The sequence below is a fragment of the Helianthus annuus genome, chromosome 6 (assembly GCF_002127325.2).
Source record: "Helianthus annuus cultivar XRQ/B chromosome 6, HanXRQr2.0-SUNRISE, whole genome shotgun sequence".
Lineage (NCBI taxonomy): Eukaryota > Viridiplantae > Streptophyta > Magnoliopsida > Asterales > Asteraceae > Helianthus > Helianthus annuus.
In genome coordinates, this window is record NC_035438.2 from 9253672 (window position 1) to 9273652 (window position 19981).

At 35.7% G+C, this 19981-nt stretch overlaps 1 protein-coding gene and 1 long non-coding RNA gene across 2 annotated transcripts; both read right to left on the bottom strand.

The window, feature by feature from the left end:
* Positions 1-688: 688 nt before the first annotated feature.
* Positions 689-2188, bottom strand: LOC110863726. The gene is made up of 3 exons (XR_002549320.2): positions 2050-2188; positions 1438-1494; positions 689-916 (listed from the first exon to the last, which is right to left on the bottom strand). It is a non-coding gene; the product is annotated as an uncharacterized LOC110863726 (long non-coding RNA).
* A 3621-nt stretch (positions 2189-5809) lies between these two features.
* On the bottom strand, positions 5810-7181 carry LOC110944351 (phospholipase A(1) DAD1, chloroplastic). Its single transcript, XM_022186012.2, has one exon. It carries the CDS (start codon positions 7155-7157, stop codon positions 5886-5888), a length of 1272 nt encoding a protein of 423 aa, XP_022041704.1. The 5' UTR covers positions 7158-7181; the 3' UTR covers positions 5810-5885.
* Positions 7182-19981: the final 12800 nt, after the last annotated feature.

Here is a 19981-nt window from a genome sequence, read left to right on the forward strand (position 1 = left end):
AGACAACATGCAAAATCAATGAAAACGCAAGGGAATAAATAGAACAACATAGCAAGATAAGTTAAAGATAGCAAGGGCCATACTGGCCATCAAACATAAAACATTGTCCACAAGCCTTCAAGGCTTTAACCACCAAGGGATCTAGACGGTTCCTTTAAAATAAAAAAGATGTTCAAACAAACAACCCATAACATGGTTCGACATGCTAAGAAAGCTATGAATTAAGGCCTCTTCTTCACTTAGCAACGTCAGGGATGGTAGACTTTGCTGCATCATCCTTCTTCGAACCTCCATCATCTTGGGTCTTTTTAAGCCTTCCTCTTTTTCCTCCCTGCTGCACCCGCTACCTCAGAGGCTTCAAGGCTTGAACCCTTTGAGCCCCCACCACCTTCAGAACACGTTTCCTCGCTATCTCCAAAGCAAGGACGTTTCTTCGAGAGGGACTTCAACACTTCATTACAAACAGCCTCATTAAGACCCTTGGGTTTTAGCTCCTGCAAGACAGGCAAAGGTTTACCAAAACACTTGGAGACTTCACCCACATGTAACTCCCACTTGTTCACATTCGAAAATAATAGTAACCACATACTAATTTTTAACAAAAATTGGGCATGACCCGTTCGTACTATATATAATTCCCTGCTTTTAACAATCACCATTCAAACTAAATTCTATGACACGTTTCAAAAGACATATAAGTTGTAACCATACAAGATTCCATCAAAAGTGTTTTGTCCGAACTACCAAAAATAAGATTTAAAATCCTAATTTACTTACGAAACATCTTAGACATAAACTCAACATTTACATTATGAAAGTGTTTTGACCCATTTACAAAGACGACTAAACCGGAAGCGCATAAAGGGCGATGTGGTGTGTTCGATCCAAGCTCGCCATTATCAAGAGTGAGATTCACCTACATCCATAACACAAACTTACAAGTTAGTTTGGTTAAAAACATATTACTAATACAATTTGCTTTTCTTCATTATTTGACCCGTTACGGGGTCATTATATTTTTACATCTTTTCATTCAAATTTCTCATATGACAATTCCGTTTAATGGATATAGCACCATCTTAGTTTCCATCATCATAAATCATTTTATTTTGTCCGACCCGTTCTCACGGATCATATTTATTCTTACTTTTCAATTTTCCTTGCTTCACTAGTTCGACTTATAAAAAGTCATCGCTAGTTGTCTTAACTTCATAACATATTCATCTTACTTGACTCGTAGTTACATCACCATGAACACCTCATTCTCATACTTTAGACCCATTTATACGGGTCGTCAATAGACTTTTCCCTTTTTCTACTAACAAATCGCATTAAGACATTTTACTATAAATTTCCGCATAAAACATCGAACAATTATTTACAAGAGAACTAACACAAAATCTACATTCTACATGAGCGAAGTTCATATGAACTTACCGGAGTCGTGCGCTCCTATTGCCTTTGCTTGGTTTGATTCCCCTCCTTTCCTCGACCCTATAAGGTGCATCACATATGCGTTTAGCTTTCGCGTTATACATCACTTACACACATTTACATCATTTACCATAACGTTCATTACTCACATTTATGTTTCATACCATCATTAGATCATCAATACTTCAATTTCTCATGTTCATACATAACCAATTCAACTCAAGCATTTCATCGAACACCTTATGTGCGTACTACTTAACTAGCACAATGTATAAGCATATTAAGCACATTCCTACCAAATCCTTCTTAATTCATGGCAATACATCATAAACACATAAATTCTTTGAATATTCAGATTTCTTTAACATCAATAAGCATAATTCAAGTTCATATATCATACTACATCTATCATTACTTCAAAACCTTCATAAATTTCATGTGGGTTTCATACATAAATGGGTTTACATGAAAACCATCAATATAATCCGAATTTCATACTTCATTCAAGTCTTATGGATTAATTGTAACCTTCTACCATCAATATTCTTACATACATTCACGAATTACCAAAGACCCATTAAATCAAACATCACTAAAACACCAATTTCGACTTACTTGATGTTGGAGATACTTAAGTGATCGACATTCCTAGTTCATGCATTCGATTAGCCTTCAATTTCCCTTTCAATTTGATGGATTCTATGTTGTTAGGGTTTGGTTCTTCCTAGCTCCCTCCTTCTCTCGATCGTACATAACCCAGAACCAAGCACTGACCATTTTTTTTATTAAACTTCATTCCACATTTACACATTCAGCCCTTTGTCTTTAAAGTGTGTTCATTTTGTTATTTCCCATACTAACTTGGTCACTCCCCTTTTGGTTAACTTAGTTACATAACTATATTTTAAACTTACCATTATTTTCTTACGGTACTAACCCATACTTACCGTTTTCTATTATTTAAACATCACGAACATATTATTATAATATAACATACGAGATTTGGGGTGTTACACCACATAAGGGTAAATAATATGCCATACCTTCAAAACAGTTTCCTTGAAGGCGTCGAAGGCTTTGGGTTGAAAAAGAGAAGACTTTTCCTGAGGCTCCCCAGGCTCACAAAGCTTTGTAACCAGCAAACAAACCTTGGTGTCTCCCATGAGCAAGAAGCTCGGTGTACACATCACCCAAGACCTTTTTGAACTCCGATGAATGGAGAAGATACTTAACCACTTGCTGGAATCCATACTCAATAAGCAATGTATTATCACTAGTTGCCTGGGCAAGTGAAGCCTTTAACCCTTCTTTCTCCTCTAATAAGGCCTTTTTCTGAACCTCCAAGGCAGCCTTATCGATCCTGACTTAAACCCTGTCAGCTTCCAAGCGTTTTTCCAATTCAACCACCTCAGTCTTGTGCTGGGAAGAAAGCTCATCAATACTCAACATCAGCCTTTCTCCCTCCTAGCATAACCCTCTGCCTCCTTCTTTAGAGTAGCTAGTGAAGCCTTCATCTCATCCCTCTTCTTCGAGAAGACATCATATTCTCGCATCCTCTTGCGAAATCGGGATACACCCTCTGGAAGCAAGGCAACAAGGTTACAAGCACCCATTACCATTTTTCGAAATCATCAGGTCATCACCCATAGATGAGCAAGAACCTCGAACAACAGGAGAATCAAAGTGGGTAAGAACACCCTCACAAACGGATGAAGGCTTGAAGCTGTCACCAACTGTGACCTTCCAATTCGGCACATAAACCTCCCCTGGATTAACATTGGTGGAACCTTCACCACCCTTCCCGGAACCTTCAAGCTCACAACCTTTTTACCCGTCAAACCACCAAGGGCCGTCCCTTGTCCTTTTTTGATTTTCCCCAACCCCAACTTCTAAATCATCTGAAGCCTCTATGTCCTTACTTAGTTCCACCGGCTCAGAAGCCGATGGTTGGTCAGTAGTCTTTATCAAACAACAGCTCGAACGACGAGTAGAGACTTTGGAAGCAACAACTTTGGTGAAACCCTTGACATTGGGAACGTTCACATAGCCTGAACCCTCGAACCTATGTTCAGTGCCCCTAACAACAACATCTTCGCCGGATGTAGCCTCGACATCTCCAAATACAACATCAGATGTGTCATCGCTCTTGATAAAGTCTAAGGCAAACATAACTGCAACAAATAAAATATAACATAAGCAGAAAATACAAAATATCATACCTTGATCATCTCTCACGAGCACAGGGTCACGATCCGGCTTGTCCCACAACCTGCTAACATCCATCAGCACTAAAAGATGTTCGGGAAAAGGGACAAAGCCTAGAAGGACACCTCCTAATAAACTTCAACAACCATCTATCTCGTGTTTGAAAGGTTCAAGCTCATTCAAAACAACATAAGGGTGCCTCCAAACAAGCCTGAAAGGAACAATGGACTCAGAAATCCAAGAAAATCGGTCCTTCCACGAACCAAGGGTAGTAACCATAGACGAAATTAAACACACATCAACCTGAGATGTTTCAAAGGTAAAACAATCGCATTTCTTGGCTAACTGGAAGAAACGGCAGAACAACAACAACGATGGGTCATACCCTATCGCTGGACATAAAACATCAAAGTGTAAAACCCTAGCAAGACCTTAAGGGTGTAACTGACCAAACGACACACGATAATACTCTAAAACATTCAGAATAAAGACTGAAAACGGATGACGCAAGTTGGAAAACTCAGCAATAAAGAGCAATCGAACCAACAGTACACTAACCGATTGATTTGCCAAAACTCAGAGCCACCGGATTAAACTTTAGGTCGATCCTCAACTACCTCTTGAGTGAGACAGTTGAAGCCTTTAAGCCTTCAAGCCTTGAAACCTTGAAGCCTACTATTATTCCGAAATTCAAATCTCAAACTCAAACGCCTTAAAGCCCTGAAGCCTTTAAGCAATAAAAAATAATGTGTAAAAGTCAGAAGCCTTTGAGCTTACATCCCAAACACCTCTGACTTGGGGGGCTGATGACGGGGGTAGCCCAAATCTCAATAAAATGACTAATATATATAACAGCTTAAAAGGTTAAAAGGTTGAGAGGTTCAATACGCGCAAACTCAGGTGAACAGTAAAAAGGACAAGCACAGTGTCCGGTCACATCAGCACTTAACGTGTGAACCATTTCTGCACAGACAGAACATGTGCACAAAGAACACCCTTTTGTCCGCAGGTCCAAACCGTTCAATCCCTAAAAGGGTAAGTCCCTCACTGCAAGCCAGGTTCATTAGTTAAAGGTTTCTCCTTTGAGAAACCTCTTCCCCTATAAATTGCAGCCCATGCCAAACATATGAAAACACTCCAGGATCAGCGGATGTCACTCTAACTCTCTGATTCTCCTTCTCCCTCTTGAGAACTAGCTTCATGCTTGCTTCTCTTCTTCACACTAAATAATTCATCTTCTCCAACGATCGCTTTCTAGGCTGATTTCTAATCAACTCAAGATCTAAGGAAGATAAAAACAATACTAGTGAATCTCTCTCCACGTCTTGCAAACGTGGGGGGACCCCACGACCTGCGTTAGGCTAATCGAACCCCTGAACCCTTTTACCCCAGAGATATCGCTACAGGCCTTGGTCTATTATTTGTTGCTTCAACAGTAGGAAAACACACTTTGCGCAGCAACACCACCTATAATATATATATATATATATATATATATATATATATATATATACATTCTCGATAGCAAATCCGATATATGATTTGGACCATGAGTGGAATTGGACTTTGATTAATTCATGGTTTTAAACTAGTTGGGCCTCTTGGGTCAATGGATCTGATCTGATATTTTCAAAACATACAAAAAACCGATGGGATTAATTACACGCAAAATTGGGCGACGAACGATTACAGCCTCTCAAAAAAAAAAAAATCAAAATTCGTTCTTCGTTCTTGTCTAAATTGTAAGTCTAATTCGATTGAATATTTGATGTGTCCGTTCAAAAGGTTTAATCTGATTGCGTCTTCACGAGTCTACGATCAATCCAAGTGAGCCACTCTCGATTGCAAGTTTTATTCAGATTATTCTCGCGATTTGAAGATGAAGAATGGTTCGAAGATTCATATCAATTCAAGGATCTGCTTTTTTTTACTGTTTATTTTTCAAATTCACGCATGTAGTCTCAATCGATAGACATACGTATGATTGTTTGCATGTTAACCCGATGTTATTCAGAATAATAGTTACACACATGTAGATATCATTTCTTCTTTTAATATATTATACTACTCGATGAGTTCTTTGTAATTGTCATTGTAAATGATTGGTAATTAAAATACTTGGTTAACCGAACACTAAGTAATTAGTAATAATCCTTATTTACCAATTAGGATTTTGCCTGTTTTCTTTTAACATTAAATCTATACAATTTACTGTAGCATCAAAGTTCTCACTATGACATTTTTAGTCATCTAACCAAAATTTGTTGCTTCTCCTGATTCATCCCGGTTAACAGTCTTTTTGTTGTTGTTCGAAACGGACATGAGGAGCTCACGAAACCATCTACCAAGTGGAGATAAGTTTTTAGGTCATGACACGTGGCAAAGTCACTCTTGGTTAAGTATGGTGATGCGTCACTGTAAAGTCGAAGTTCTTTGCCTACATCAGCATATCTAAAGCAATCGGCCTCGTCAACTTGTTTTTTTAGCCACCCTTGCAACCCTACTCCTTTTTTTGTCATGTCGTTGCTACCATCAACCAAAAATCCAGGGACTTTGGTGATCACATCCGTTGAGTTCACAATTCTGAGAATCTGTGTCCCGCTGTTTTCAAGCTGTGACCGGAAATTTCTGTTTCCGACACGCGGCCCACCAAAGGAAAGTACGGTAACCATTGGCGATTGCTTAAATGTAGAGGTTATGTCATAGGCCGTGAGGGTGGCTAGGGCGGCACCAAGACTATGACCTGTGACCGTCACGCTAAGGGGCTCGTTGCCATACGTCTCAATGATCCGTGATATCTCCTCTCGCACCATGTCCTGTAGGCTTGGACACGTGTCAGTTGCTGATGTGTACATACTAAGAAACCCTTTTTGTACCATTGCTCTTTTCTTTTCAGGTGCCACGTCATTATTATGCATTGGTGTCAATGTGGCACGTAGGTTCTCAATCCACTCAAGACACGTGGCAGTTCCCCTATAGGCAATCACCACATCCCTACGACCCAACCGCGCAATCTCTTTCTCATCGTTACAAACCGCCACGTAACCAATCCAGCTGGATCTCGGCATCCGGTCAATCCAGCCTGGCAGCTGAACCCCACACGTGGCATGCAAATTTTTAGTCACCATATACCCACTCTCCCCTAAACCACATCTATCCAACATTGTGTTCTTAGTAAACTTACATGTTGCATAGTCCGGTGATGACGTGTCAAACTCGAAACACCGGTATGCCGCTTCGACGAAATCCCCATACCGGAGTATCTCATGCCGGAGCCCATCATCTAAAGGGTCAAGCAACCCGTCCCAGTTCTTGATCCCTTGGTACTCCCTCCACTTCTGATCCAAACTAGCCACACGGTGCGTGACCCGGGCCCGGCTCGAATCACTGTTCCAAGAACTCTTGACACTTAACTGTCTGGTACGAGTACTGGTACTGGTAGTGGTGCAGTGTGAGATCCCAGTCACATGGGTTGTGGGTCTGGCTAGGGGTTTAACCTTGCCAATTATAGTCTTCATGGGTACTCTTTATCAGTATCTATCTAAGTAGATCTATTTGGAAACTGGAGTTGTATGTAGTTAAGGAAGCTTTATATATAGTGTCAACTTGCAAATATGAGAGAGAGAAAAAGGGTGGACGGTGGTGCTACTGGAGTGAGTAAGTGCGACTCAACGTCTTTTTCCTTACTCGGGATTTTGACCCTTACTAAATATACATATATTTTGAATCTCCGACCAATATGCATTTTGAGAATAAATACAACTATACGCGTGGACTTTTTGAGTTTTGGCTACGGAAACTCAACAAAATTCTTACTAGTTAATTAATTTAGCAGTAATCTAAATTTGGTAAGTATAAATTAAAAAATGAAAAACTAGTTAATTGTCTAATTGACATATATGTATACTAATTTTCAATTTAAATATTGGTTGAGGATTGCCATCAGCGCTTTGGTGAGGTGGTAGAGGCTTTGTGTCTCTTGGGGAGTGACCAGGGTTCAATTCCTGGCATGGGGTAAAATTTAGTATAATTTAGGAGTAGTGTTATGTAATCTTTGCCATTAAATATATATATATATATATATATATATATATATATAGGATTAGGATCATGAGTGAACAACTTTTTGAGAGTGAACTAAGTGAACCAATCTTGACCCTTGATCATTTTTTAGATTAAAAGGGTAAGATTGACATTAGCCTTGTACTTTTAATTAGAATCCCTTAATTTTCTCATCTCTTAACTCTCTCTCTCTCTCTCATTTTTAATTATTTCTCTATTATTTTAATTATTAATTATAAGAGATTTAATGGCTAATTTTTTTTATATAAATTGTTATGTTCCTTTTAAAATTAAATATTAAACCTAATTAAATTGATTTTTAACATATGTGTATACATGTTAGTATATACAAGACTTATACACTTGTGTATTATTACATCTTGTTTCCACGGGTCGCTATAAACCAGATTTATACACTTGTGTATTATTCAAGTACATATGTTTATACGGGTCGGTATATACCAGACGTATACACCTGTGTATTATTCAAGTACATAGTGTATACATGTCGAAATACACCAGACTTATACACTTGTGTATTACTACATATTATTTCCACTATACATCTTTTCATCAAACATTGATCTAATACATATATGTATAGAGAATGTAATTAAATATTTTTACTTGTGTTCTAGATGGAACAATATTTGATAATGTTTGTATTTTTTTTAAAATTATGTAATATTAAGTTAGGTAATATGTGAGAGAAAAAAATATAAAGAATGTAATTAAATATTCTTTTAATTGGAAAGAGAAATCAGGAGAGAGAAAAAATTAATTAATTAAATAAAGATAGAAATATACAATTATACCCTTATGTCTATTAAAATACATGTAAGTTACAAAAGTTAATTACAATCTTGACACTAAAGAAAAAATCTAGATCTACAAAATCAATGGTCAGGATAAGTTCATTTTGTTCACAAATAAATCATTGTTCACTCATGAACCCTACCCTATATATATATATATATATATATATATATATTGGATGAGGATCAAATAGAAAGTTTATTTTGGCTAGAAATGATAGGAAGCAATATGATTATAACATGTGACAAAATTTAAAATAAAGAGCAAGGGTAGTTTAGTAAATTTCATCTAATCTTCTCCCATTCTTCTCTCTGTAACTTCAAAACCCATCATCTTCAACCTTTTCTTCACTTTCTATCTCAATAATCACTATATTATAGTGCGATTTTCGTCACCAATCAATGATTCAAACACCCAATCAACGTGTTCTTCAACTTTTTTTGAAGAAACCCAGTTTAATTTCATACAATATCTATTTTTTTCCCGTGATTTTGAAGCGAATCACTCGATTCGTTAGATTCGATCGCTGATAAGTGTTTCTAACATTCAAATTTCGTCAATCGTTGAAGAAATCTGAAGAAATCGGTTTCGGTCTATGTAAGAAAGTTTTGAATTGCATTTTTACGATCTGGGTTTTTGAATTGAATCATTGCGTTTTACAAAGTAATGAAAAAACACCGTTTTTTGTATTTTCAGTTTATTGGGTTTTAGAAACAACACATTTTATTGTGTTTTTAGTTCATTGCGTTTTAGGTAAAACACATTTTATGTGTTTTTAGTCGATTGCGTTTCAGAAAAAAAACACTTTCTTTTGTGTTTTTATCTATTGCGTTTCAGGAAAACACATTTTTATGTGTTTTTTGGTCCAATGCGTTTTAGAAAAACATATTTTGAAGTGTTTTTAGTCCATTGCGTTTTAGGTAAAACACATTTTTATGTGTTTTCAGTTCATTGCGTTTTAGAAAGAACACTTTCTTTTGTGTTTTTAGGCCATTGCGTTTAAAAAAAAACATTTTTATGTATTTTTTGGTCCATTGCGTTTTAGAAAAACACATCTTGAAGTGTTTTTAGTCCATTGCGTTTTAGGTAAAACACATTTTTATGTGACTTTCAGTCCATTGCGTTTTAGAAAGAACACTTTCTTTTGTGTTTTTAGTCCAGTGCGCTTTAGAAAAAAAGGCATTTTTATGTATATGTTAACCATCAATTGATTTAATCAAGGGCAAAAAAAAGATTACTTCTTAGCCTTACTAGAAAAAAAAAATTTCTATTATATCTTGACCTCTTTATATATATGTTAAAAGTTTTGAAATTGTAATGGCTATAAAGCCGTTTTCAGTTTGTAATATTCTTAAAAAATATGATTTGATAATTTAATAAAAAAAACAAAATTTTGCTTAAAAAATATGTGTATAAAAATTAAAACAATTAATTAATCTAGTTATCTAAAAACGGAGTTGATTAAAATATAAAAATTATCTGATAGATATAATACAGCAACAAAAACCAATACTATCTAATAAATGAAAATCTTTTTTGGATACGTGTCAGTTTCTGGTGATTTCTTACCTTATTTTTCTATTTATCTCCCACATTAAATAATAATAATCATTTTAAACAAGAAATTAGATAAGATTAAATATTTGTTTTTTTATAAATAATTTTAGACAAAAATTGGTAAATTAGGAATCAAAAGTTCCTGTTTGATATACACTTAATAATTGTATTATTTTTTTCACTAGAATTAAATAATTATTCTAGGTTGGACATATGCTTCATTCAAATTGTAAGTGTTTTTAGAAGTATCGCTATAATGATAAGCGTATTGTTATAACAATTCTGCTTTTATCAAACTCTAAGTGTTTTTAGATGCATCACTATAATGGTTTGGACTCACCGTTATAGTCGCACAATTCTTTTAAACGTCAAATTTAGACAAATTAGTTTCACCTTTGTAATGTTAGACGTGGTGTTATAATTGGGTTACACCCATCATTCATCGCACATTGCATCAACATTTAGAAAGAACATCATTTTTAAAAGAGTAGACTGCAATTTTACCCCCTGTGGTTTAGGCCAATTGGCACTCTTACCCCCCCTAACGAAATAATTGCAATTTTACCCCCCAACGTTCGCTATTATGTCGCAAGTTTACCCCCTGACATCAAATTTGTTAACTGGTCTGTTGACTTGGCGGTGAAATGACTATTTTACTCTTTTATTTTACCCCCCAACATTCCTGTTATGTTGCATAATTAACCCCCACAGGTAAATTACTAAAATGCCCTTTCTTATTACCCCCTATACTTTGAGTTTAGAAGCAATATTACCCCCTGCAACTTTCAAATCACCATGGAAACCAGTATCAAGCTTTCAAAAGAAAAGAAATTTCAAGTTCCACAACAAACCCCTCATGTGAAAGAAAGAACCAAGATTTTGCCTATGATCAAAACCCATCTCGTGACTTCCCATCTGTAACACCACGTAAAAACGTGTCCAATTATGTAAAGACACGTGTCCTAAACTCTGAATATGTGAAAAATTGAGTTTAAAGGACTAACGTTGACAAATAGTGAAAATATGTATGCGAAGGGACTAAAAGTGTCAACATGCCAAACTTGAGCCTCTAAATGACCATACGTGAAGAATATATTCTTAAATGAGTGATTAATTGAATATAAGAAGCCGTTTGTGAAAATAATCGGAAGATTATAAAACTACAAGGCTTAAACGTGTCAACATGTTAATTCTTACCTCTGAGTGACCTTTTAACGAACCCGAGGCTTCGAAATATTCAAATAAACTCTCAAGAATAAGTGGTATAAATTTCACGTGGTTTCGAGATCGTTAAACAAGTTTTCAAGACTTTGGGTGAAAAGTGTCAATTTGATGAAACTTGTGTTTATAGTGATATTTAATGAAACCGAGCCTAACGACGTTTGATTATACTTACTTGAACCTCTACAAATTAACTACAAGGGCCTTATATGTCAAAAATGAGGTTGTATAAGGTTTTAAATGGCCAGGGACCGAATCTGTCAAGTTTGAAACATTTTTAACCTGAACAACCGGTTTACACGAGGCGCGTAAGCCCCCTTCTAATCCTACGCGGGCCGCGTAGAAGTCCCCAGCGTAGAAAAAGTTGGACAGATGCGAGTTTCAGCTGCAGAACCGCCTTAACCTTATTCCAATCGATACTAGGGGCTGTATGTCGGTCTTATATTACCACTAGGACACCTGGGGTGATCCTAGATACTCCCAAAACAGCTGCAAACATCTGAATGCATGGCAAATTGCTATATAAGACCATTAGTTCTTTGTTCATATGCACTTTCATTTGCAACAACATTCAAACTCATTTCTAGAGGTAGCAAGCATTAAGAGAAGATTGTCAAGTGTAGAAAAGATAGCAAGGACCTTAAGTAAGAGTTTTAATCCCTGCTTAGTCCTTTTAATTAGTTTAAAAACCGAAAAGTCAAACATATCGTAATTAAGCTTTGAATTTTGGTTTAATCATAAATGGTCCAGCCACTGACCGAAACGAAAGTGGTTATGGAACCATATTAAGGTAGGTGATTAACCCTTAAAAGGGCACCTCCTAATTATTTCGTTTGACTAGTTAATTGTCGGGTCAAACTAGTTATTCAAAAAGTCAAACTGGATAGAAAGTTTAAAAATGGTTTAAACTAATAAAACAGAGGTTCTAAATTATATTTTAACATTCTAATGACTTGGTAATTAGTATTAGAACATGTTTAATCAGGTCTAACCCGACAATTATCCGTCTAAGGTCAGTTTATAACCGAAAGTCGCAAAAGCTTGACTTTTGCTTTGACTTTCCGTTCTGACCCGTTTAAGCTTAATTCTCCCATGTTTTAAGCTTCCATTAGGACCACATTATTCAGTAGTATAACCCTCTGGAGTTATATTGCTTGGTCCTTAGTAGTTTGAATTATATGCTCTTGTTTGTTAATATGCTTATAAATGCCGTAAATGCCCTTTTGACACATAAATGAGATTTTTAGAAATGTGATAGGACAAAAACCTTTGCTACTGATTATAAACTTGTCCCGAAAATTTGACATCAGTTCTTGGTCTGAAATAGAAGTTATGCTCGATATCGTAATTAGAAGCTTTTTGTTAATTAAATTGCGATATCTTGCATAATACATGTTTAAACTTGGATTTTGAACCAAAACTCATTACCTATTGTTAAGATATTATTTTTAAGGAATTTTAAGATTTTTGGTCAGATTATAATCTGTCTAGATCATAGAGTTCTTGTGAAATTCGGTAAATGACGATAATACCCTTTTCATGCATAATCTGACTTCATACATTAAATAAATTATCTTGAGCATTTAAAACTGATCAAAATCTCAGATTTACATAAACATCTTGATTATCGTCAATTAGCGAGTTTTACACTAATTAGGTGCATAGTATGGTTTAAAACCATATTTAATGCCTAAGACTTGTTACCTACTGAATTTTTAAACAAATTTAAATATTATTATAGTAGGTATAAGTTATGAACTCAGATCTCCAAAAATGTCCTTGAAAGCCTATGTGAAATGACCAAAATGCCTTTTCGGGGCATAGTTTGGCCATAAATGGTAAACCTCACATATATGTAGTATCTTACTAATGTAATGAGATAAAATAAATATTTTTACTGATTACCAAAGATCAGAACTTCAGTTTGTTATAAAATCTCTTTTATAATTATTAAAATGACCAAAATGCCCTTACGGGACTTAAATTGGTTTAAATTACTTTTTGGGCATATATGTTAACATCCTACTGATGTATTAACATATTTTAAGCATAATAACATTTGAGACCTGTATATAATTCATTTGGTTACCCGTTACGCTTTTATGCGTTCGGATCGGTTTATGTGACTAGTTTACGTAAAATAGCCGAAACGGGTTTAACCTTATCATTAAATCCTCAAATTCCAGAATGTGTTTAGTTTACCCATATTATACAAGTATCTAAGCTTGTCGGGTCTAAACCACACTCTATTCTGGTCTCCGCTTAATCTAGCGTTTAGAACCGTAAAGTTTCTTTCTAGCTAGCCGGTCTAAGTCTTTCACTTAACTAAAGACCCGTTAGCATCCTACTAGGTTATTAAACCTTCTATACATATTAAGTAGCATCCAGTAGAAGGTATCATCATAAAGCTTTAGGATTATACGGCTGAGTTACCTTTCACATTAGCTCAGGTAAATACTTTTAACTTATTTTCCCTTATATACGGGCTTGGGATATGGTATTATAATAATACCACTTGGTCGGGTATGAAATCATTTAATCGTATTGTGATTAATAAATTTACATAACCCGTTTTAATCTGTCTTGTTTGATAACATAAACATTGGGGGTTAATTCGACCGTGTCCTGGATATCCTCGGCTCATTTCATTGGAAAATGGCCACGACCTATGCACGGGGTGTAGGCATACACCTGACATATGCAAATGCTAAAATATACTCACATGTTGGGAATAACTCCTTTGTGGGTTCTATAAGTGGTGAGTCGGTTAATCATGACCGGCTTCCAACCGGCCCCAATTGTATTACAAACATGTAAATCTGTATACATGATTATCTTTAAATAATTGTCCGAGGTTATAAATGATTTGTTCCATGTGCACTTAAATCAATTTTTCATAAATGTTTTCAAAAGAGTCAGTTAATTGTATTTACCAGTGTAAACTGACGTATTTTCTAAAGACTGATTGACAGGTACCTCTCGTAAATAGGCTGGAGCTATTAGGTGTCATAAAGAGGATCTTGCAAATCCCTAGATACCTGAAGTCTGTTATTTTGTTTTCTTGTATTTTATTTATGATCCGCCTGTGGATCTTATTACAATCCAGTCTGTATGTTCTTTCATTCGGACACTCAGACATTATGGTTTGTAATAGTTTATTTACCAAGCCTTCCGTTGTGCTATTATATTGTGTGTATTGAAAATGATGATATCAACTACGTCACGATACTCCCCGTCGGGCCCACCGGTAATATGTGGAAATATCGGGGTGTGATACCATCATTTCCCCCAAATAATCAGACATGTAGCGCTACTTGTACCTTATGCAGTAGAGTAATTGTACCCACCATTTTAATCACAGAACGAAGCTTTCACATAACAGCACTCATGGCACACATTTTATTTATCTCCATCACTTATGTTATCAAACGACTAATAGTAAAGTCCACTGTTATTCTTATTACTTAAACAAATTCACTCATTATCACACATCATTCCTTATCATTATACACTTATCCAAGAAATTAGTGAGTATATGTATCGAATCATTCATGGATCATCATCACTGAAAAACACTAACATGAAGGAATTCTCTCATAATATTTCATTCTACAAACCATCCAACATTATCATAAGTGTGCATGACCAGGTTGTACTTATTGCATAAGCAGTTGTACATTTCAATGAAAACCCAACATCAAGACATTAAAAACACATATTTACTTATTCAAATCATGAATATCCATGTGATATGGAAGCATTTACGTGACTCATCATTATCATCATTAACAAAATCATCTTCATACACCCAGTTTGAATATGATTCACAAAAAGGTCAAATCATGGTAAACACACCATTACAATCACACTGCTTTATAAACTAACATTCAAACATGAAACAAAACAAGTTGTACCTTGAGCATGCTTTGTGGTACATTCAAAGAAAACCCAGTAACAAATTAAAACCAGTTAACAGAATTCATTTTTTCATATTCCGATTATTCAGATATGCATGACCAGGTGTACACTATGCATAATCAGTTGTACGTTTTCATGATTCCGACGACTTTAATCAGATTCCGACGAACCTGCAACTTCCGGCGATACACCACCACCGGCGCCACACTCATTTTCCGGTCACTTGAAAACAAGACTTGATTTTGATTTATAGAGATTTGTGAATCAATACATTTTCATGATCTGTTCCTATTGAGGAAAAAAGGTTAGGGTTTCGAGATGAAGATCGCCGGAGATGAAGATTGTCGGAGAAGAAGATCGTTGGAGAAGAAGATCGCCGGAGATGTGGAGGAGCGGTGTGGGAAGGTGGGGGGGGGGTTAAGAGTGCTAGGAGTTTCAAATGTATAGGGGGTTGTAATGTGTAAGATACAAAAGTATAGTGGAAATGACCTATATATCCTTTGACCGTTACTTAATTATGTTGACTTTTAACAGAAGTTAACGGCAGGGGGTAAACTTGCGACATAACAGCGAACGTTGGGGGGGTAAAATTGCAATTATTTTGTTAGGGGGTAAGAGTGCCAATTGGCCTAAACCCCAGGGGGTAAAATTACAGTTTACTCTTTTTAAAGATATAAAAACTCTATACTCCATTCAAAGAGAATTTATTTCATACAGTATAATTCATAAAAAATGATGAAATACATAAAAATGTGGGGATCGATCTCCACCTTTTTGTACCATAAACTCTCTTAAATACAAAATTGAGACGAGTGTTTTATCTATCAAAATAAACAAACAAGCATGAAGGTCCTTAAAACTAACTAAAATAATTGTATCTCATAATTTGAATGCATCATGAAAATATTATTCAACCCATGTAATGTAACAACTCTGTAACACCCCAAAAACGGGTTTGGTAATTTAGACCCGGTTACTATTAAGAAATGGGTAAGGTACCGTTAATGAGAAAAGTTAACCTGAAAAATGAGGATTAACTAGGAATAATTAACCTAGTTGATTATTGGTCTCGTTAGTAGCAAGTGAATAATTGTAGCCTTATTTGATTTAAACGAAACATGGGGGACCAAAGTGGGATAACTTGAAAGTTGTTATGTTAAATGAAAATAACACACACACACACACATTTTCGTGTGTGTTTTGTACGTGATCAGGGAAGGCTCTAGAGAGCCAAACCCTAGTTCATCATATATCAACTAATTGAAGCATGAATCGAGGCTCAAATTCAAGAAGGAACATGAATTAATGATCACCCAAGCTAGGGGATCATAAGGTATGTTGAATTTTGATGTTTAATGAAGTTGAGAAATCTTGATGAACATCACAAGTAGTGATTTATGTATGAATTGTTTAAGTTATGGCCAAATTGACAATGTATGCTTGCTTAGGAACGAACCCTAAGTGAAGATTTTGAGTAAATTGCTATAAATTGAGTATTTTGATGATTTACTACACCTAGCTAAGTGGGTTTATGTCTAACTCATGAAAGGGTATGAAATTGATTGTGAAAATGTGTAGTATGTGATGTGTACATGTATATAGATTGAGTATGGTATATAATTTGTATGATGTTTACTTGTATTGATGAATGGAAGTGATAACTAGGAAGAAAAATATGAAATACTTGTACATTATGCTTAGGAAGTAGTACGCACACCAAGTGTTTGATGAAATGTCTAAAAGACAATAACAAGTGAAATTGTATGCAAGTAATGGGTAAATAGATATAATTCATGTGAAGATTATCTTGGGATGATGTCGAGTATACCTTATGCTTGTTTAAATGAATTAATGATGTGGAGTATGCTTCAAGTGGGTCGTATGTTAGATGTGAATTTGATATGGTTGTTCATATGTATGAGCATATATGCTAATAAGAATGTGAATGTAATGACACAAGTGTATAGGAATCATGTCAAGATGGTTGGGAGCTTTGAAGGCTAACAGGCTAAGAGGACTCAATCAAGTAAGCGAACGAGAATACGGACACGCAAGGTAAGTGAACTCCGAACTTACCCTTTAGTTTGGTAATGTATTTATGTTATACGTTAATTGTTGAATGCCATGTAAGAAGATATGGATCTATGCTATTACTAAGTTAAGTGTTAATGGAATGGGTTGGAAGTTATGCTATTACTAAGTTAAGTGTTAATGGAATGGGTTGGAAGTGGTTAAGAAAGAGATTCGATTAGGTTTGGGTAAGAAAGGGAACCTACATAATGAAATTTATGTTTGAATGAATAAGATGAGTTATGTGTATTTTAGGACATATTCATATAAACGGAAGCTAATGTACTAATCGTTTTTCTATTGAGAATTAATATGAAGTGTAGGCATGTTAACAAAGGAAGTGAAGGTTGACTCCACAATCCGATGCGAGTAATCGAATGGATGGATAAAGGGGCTAGTATAAGAAAAAGCATGATATGTTGACGCGCTATTATGCTCGTGTTAAGATTTTTGTATTATGTCACCGGTTGCTAATAATGTGTTTGAATGTGGTGACTGCAGGCTATACATGTTGGGATGTTTCATCTAGAAGTGTACGCGGTTGGAGATCGAGTCAAGACACGGATTGTATGTGGGTGTGTACGTAGTCACGTAATTGAGACATGTATGTTAGTTTTTGGATTAATTTATAAAAAGAGATTAATGTATTTAAGTGAATTGAAGAGTATCATGAAAGAAATTTTTACATATGCGTTTTCAGCTGCGAATATTAGGTTAAAATGTGTTAGGGCGTTACAAACTCTCACTATAAATATTATTTATTATGTTAATTTTTCAATAAGGAAACCCTAATTGAGAAACCCAAGTAATTCTGCATAAACCCTAAAATTTTCATAACAATCAGAATCAGGATCAGGCCCCCTAAAACTCAAGGGGGGTAAACCCTAGCTTACGATTATCCATATAACTTGCTGTAGAAATCGAAATTATCAATTTCATCAACTCAGCCAAGCTAGTTAGGGACGTGGCTACCTTATGGAGTAGGGTGACCCCTCGCGTCACGCGACGCCGCCACGTAGACCCCTCGGGTCAGGCAAGGGGGGTCAAATTTTCAGTATAAATAGAGGGCTTTGGGACTTGATTTCTGGAGTTGAAACGACGTAAAAACTCAATTCGTGCACTGAATTATCGACTGTTTACTTCAAACACACACAAATCACAAAACGCTGCCGCGATAACAGGGTAATAACTCGATCACTATTACGATTCAACGTCCGATCGATTGAAACTATCCAACAAATGTTTAAGTGCTGCTCAAATTGGGTTTATACTTTGTCATTCGTCGTTAATTCGATGAATGTTTAAGTATCGCACTTTGTCATTTGTTGTGAGGGTTTAATCTCGTGAATTGTCGTAAATGCTGTAATAGTTACTAACCCAGTTCGTGTGCATTGTTATTTAAATTAGGTTAAACAAGCTAATCAGTAGATTAAACTCCGCCCGCATAAATCTGCAATGTGAGTCATTCTCTTTTTACCAAACTTGCTTTCAAAATCATGTTTGTTTTCAAAGTTATAATAACAGGGATTAAGTCTTTGTAGTCTTCATTACAGCCGGTATGTGGGGTTTTGTATACATTACTTGTTATCCGTCACCATTGGACAACGGGTTAGCCAAGGGGTGACATGACCATAGTCACATACACTATTGGACAATGAGATAGCCAATAGGTGGTCGAGTGACAAATACCGTGTGTATATGGTTGACATGTAGAAACATTGTAATCGCTCTTAATACTGTAAATTATAACAAACGTATCGTTTAAATAAAAAGAACGATTCACTCAGTATTTCCCTGCTGACAAAGCCTTTTTCAAACATGTTTCATGTGATCTGTTGTGATCCAGGAAAAGTTCCATGAAGCACTACAAGCTTAAGGAAGTGGCTCAATATAAATAAATAAAGAAATATGTTTTATAAAATAAAGATTTCCCAGTGAAATCACTTTATTGTAAATTACAGGGTTTTATCCCTAAATTATATAATAAAGTAAATGGGCATTTTTAGTATTAAAAGATCCTGTATTAAAGACTTCCGCTGTCGCTTAAATTAAATACCACGGGGTTCCTGTCCCGCGGCTCTGGACCAGGTCAAACCGGGGCTAGGGCCATGACAGGAAAAGGTGGTATCAGAGCCACTGAGTTAAGCAAATTAAGTATTCAGCAAAATACTTAATACTACTGATTGCCATTCTGTGATTATATGTTTTATTAACTGACTATCTGTTAGTTACAGTATTGGTAAACAAAGACTTTCGGCTATCTATCATAAATTAGATACTTCACCTAAAGAAAAAGGAACTTTCTCAAAATACCCAGCAGACATGGATGAAGGAATATTTGTCCGTAAAGCTCAGTTTGAAAAGCCACTTTCTCCCAATAGAATAAGTTTGACTATTAGGAAAAGTCAGGAGAAAGGAAAGAAATCACAACCAAAGAAAGTGAGGTTTAATCCGGAAACCCAGGAAATACGCAATAATCCACCTTGGGAAGACAAATTAGATGAAAAATGGGCAGATCTTTAAATGTTAGCAACGGTAGCAGTAAATACCAACCTTTAAAACTATCAGGACCCCGAATCAGTATTAGCACCTATATTACCTACAAGCCAGAAGCTCTAAAGAAAAGTTATTCCGTAAATAAATAAATTACGATAAACCCTAGTGTGTTTCAAATTTCAGTTGTCCTTTGTATTAAACT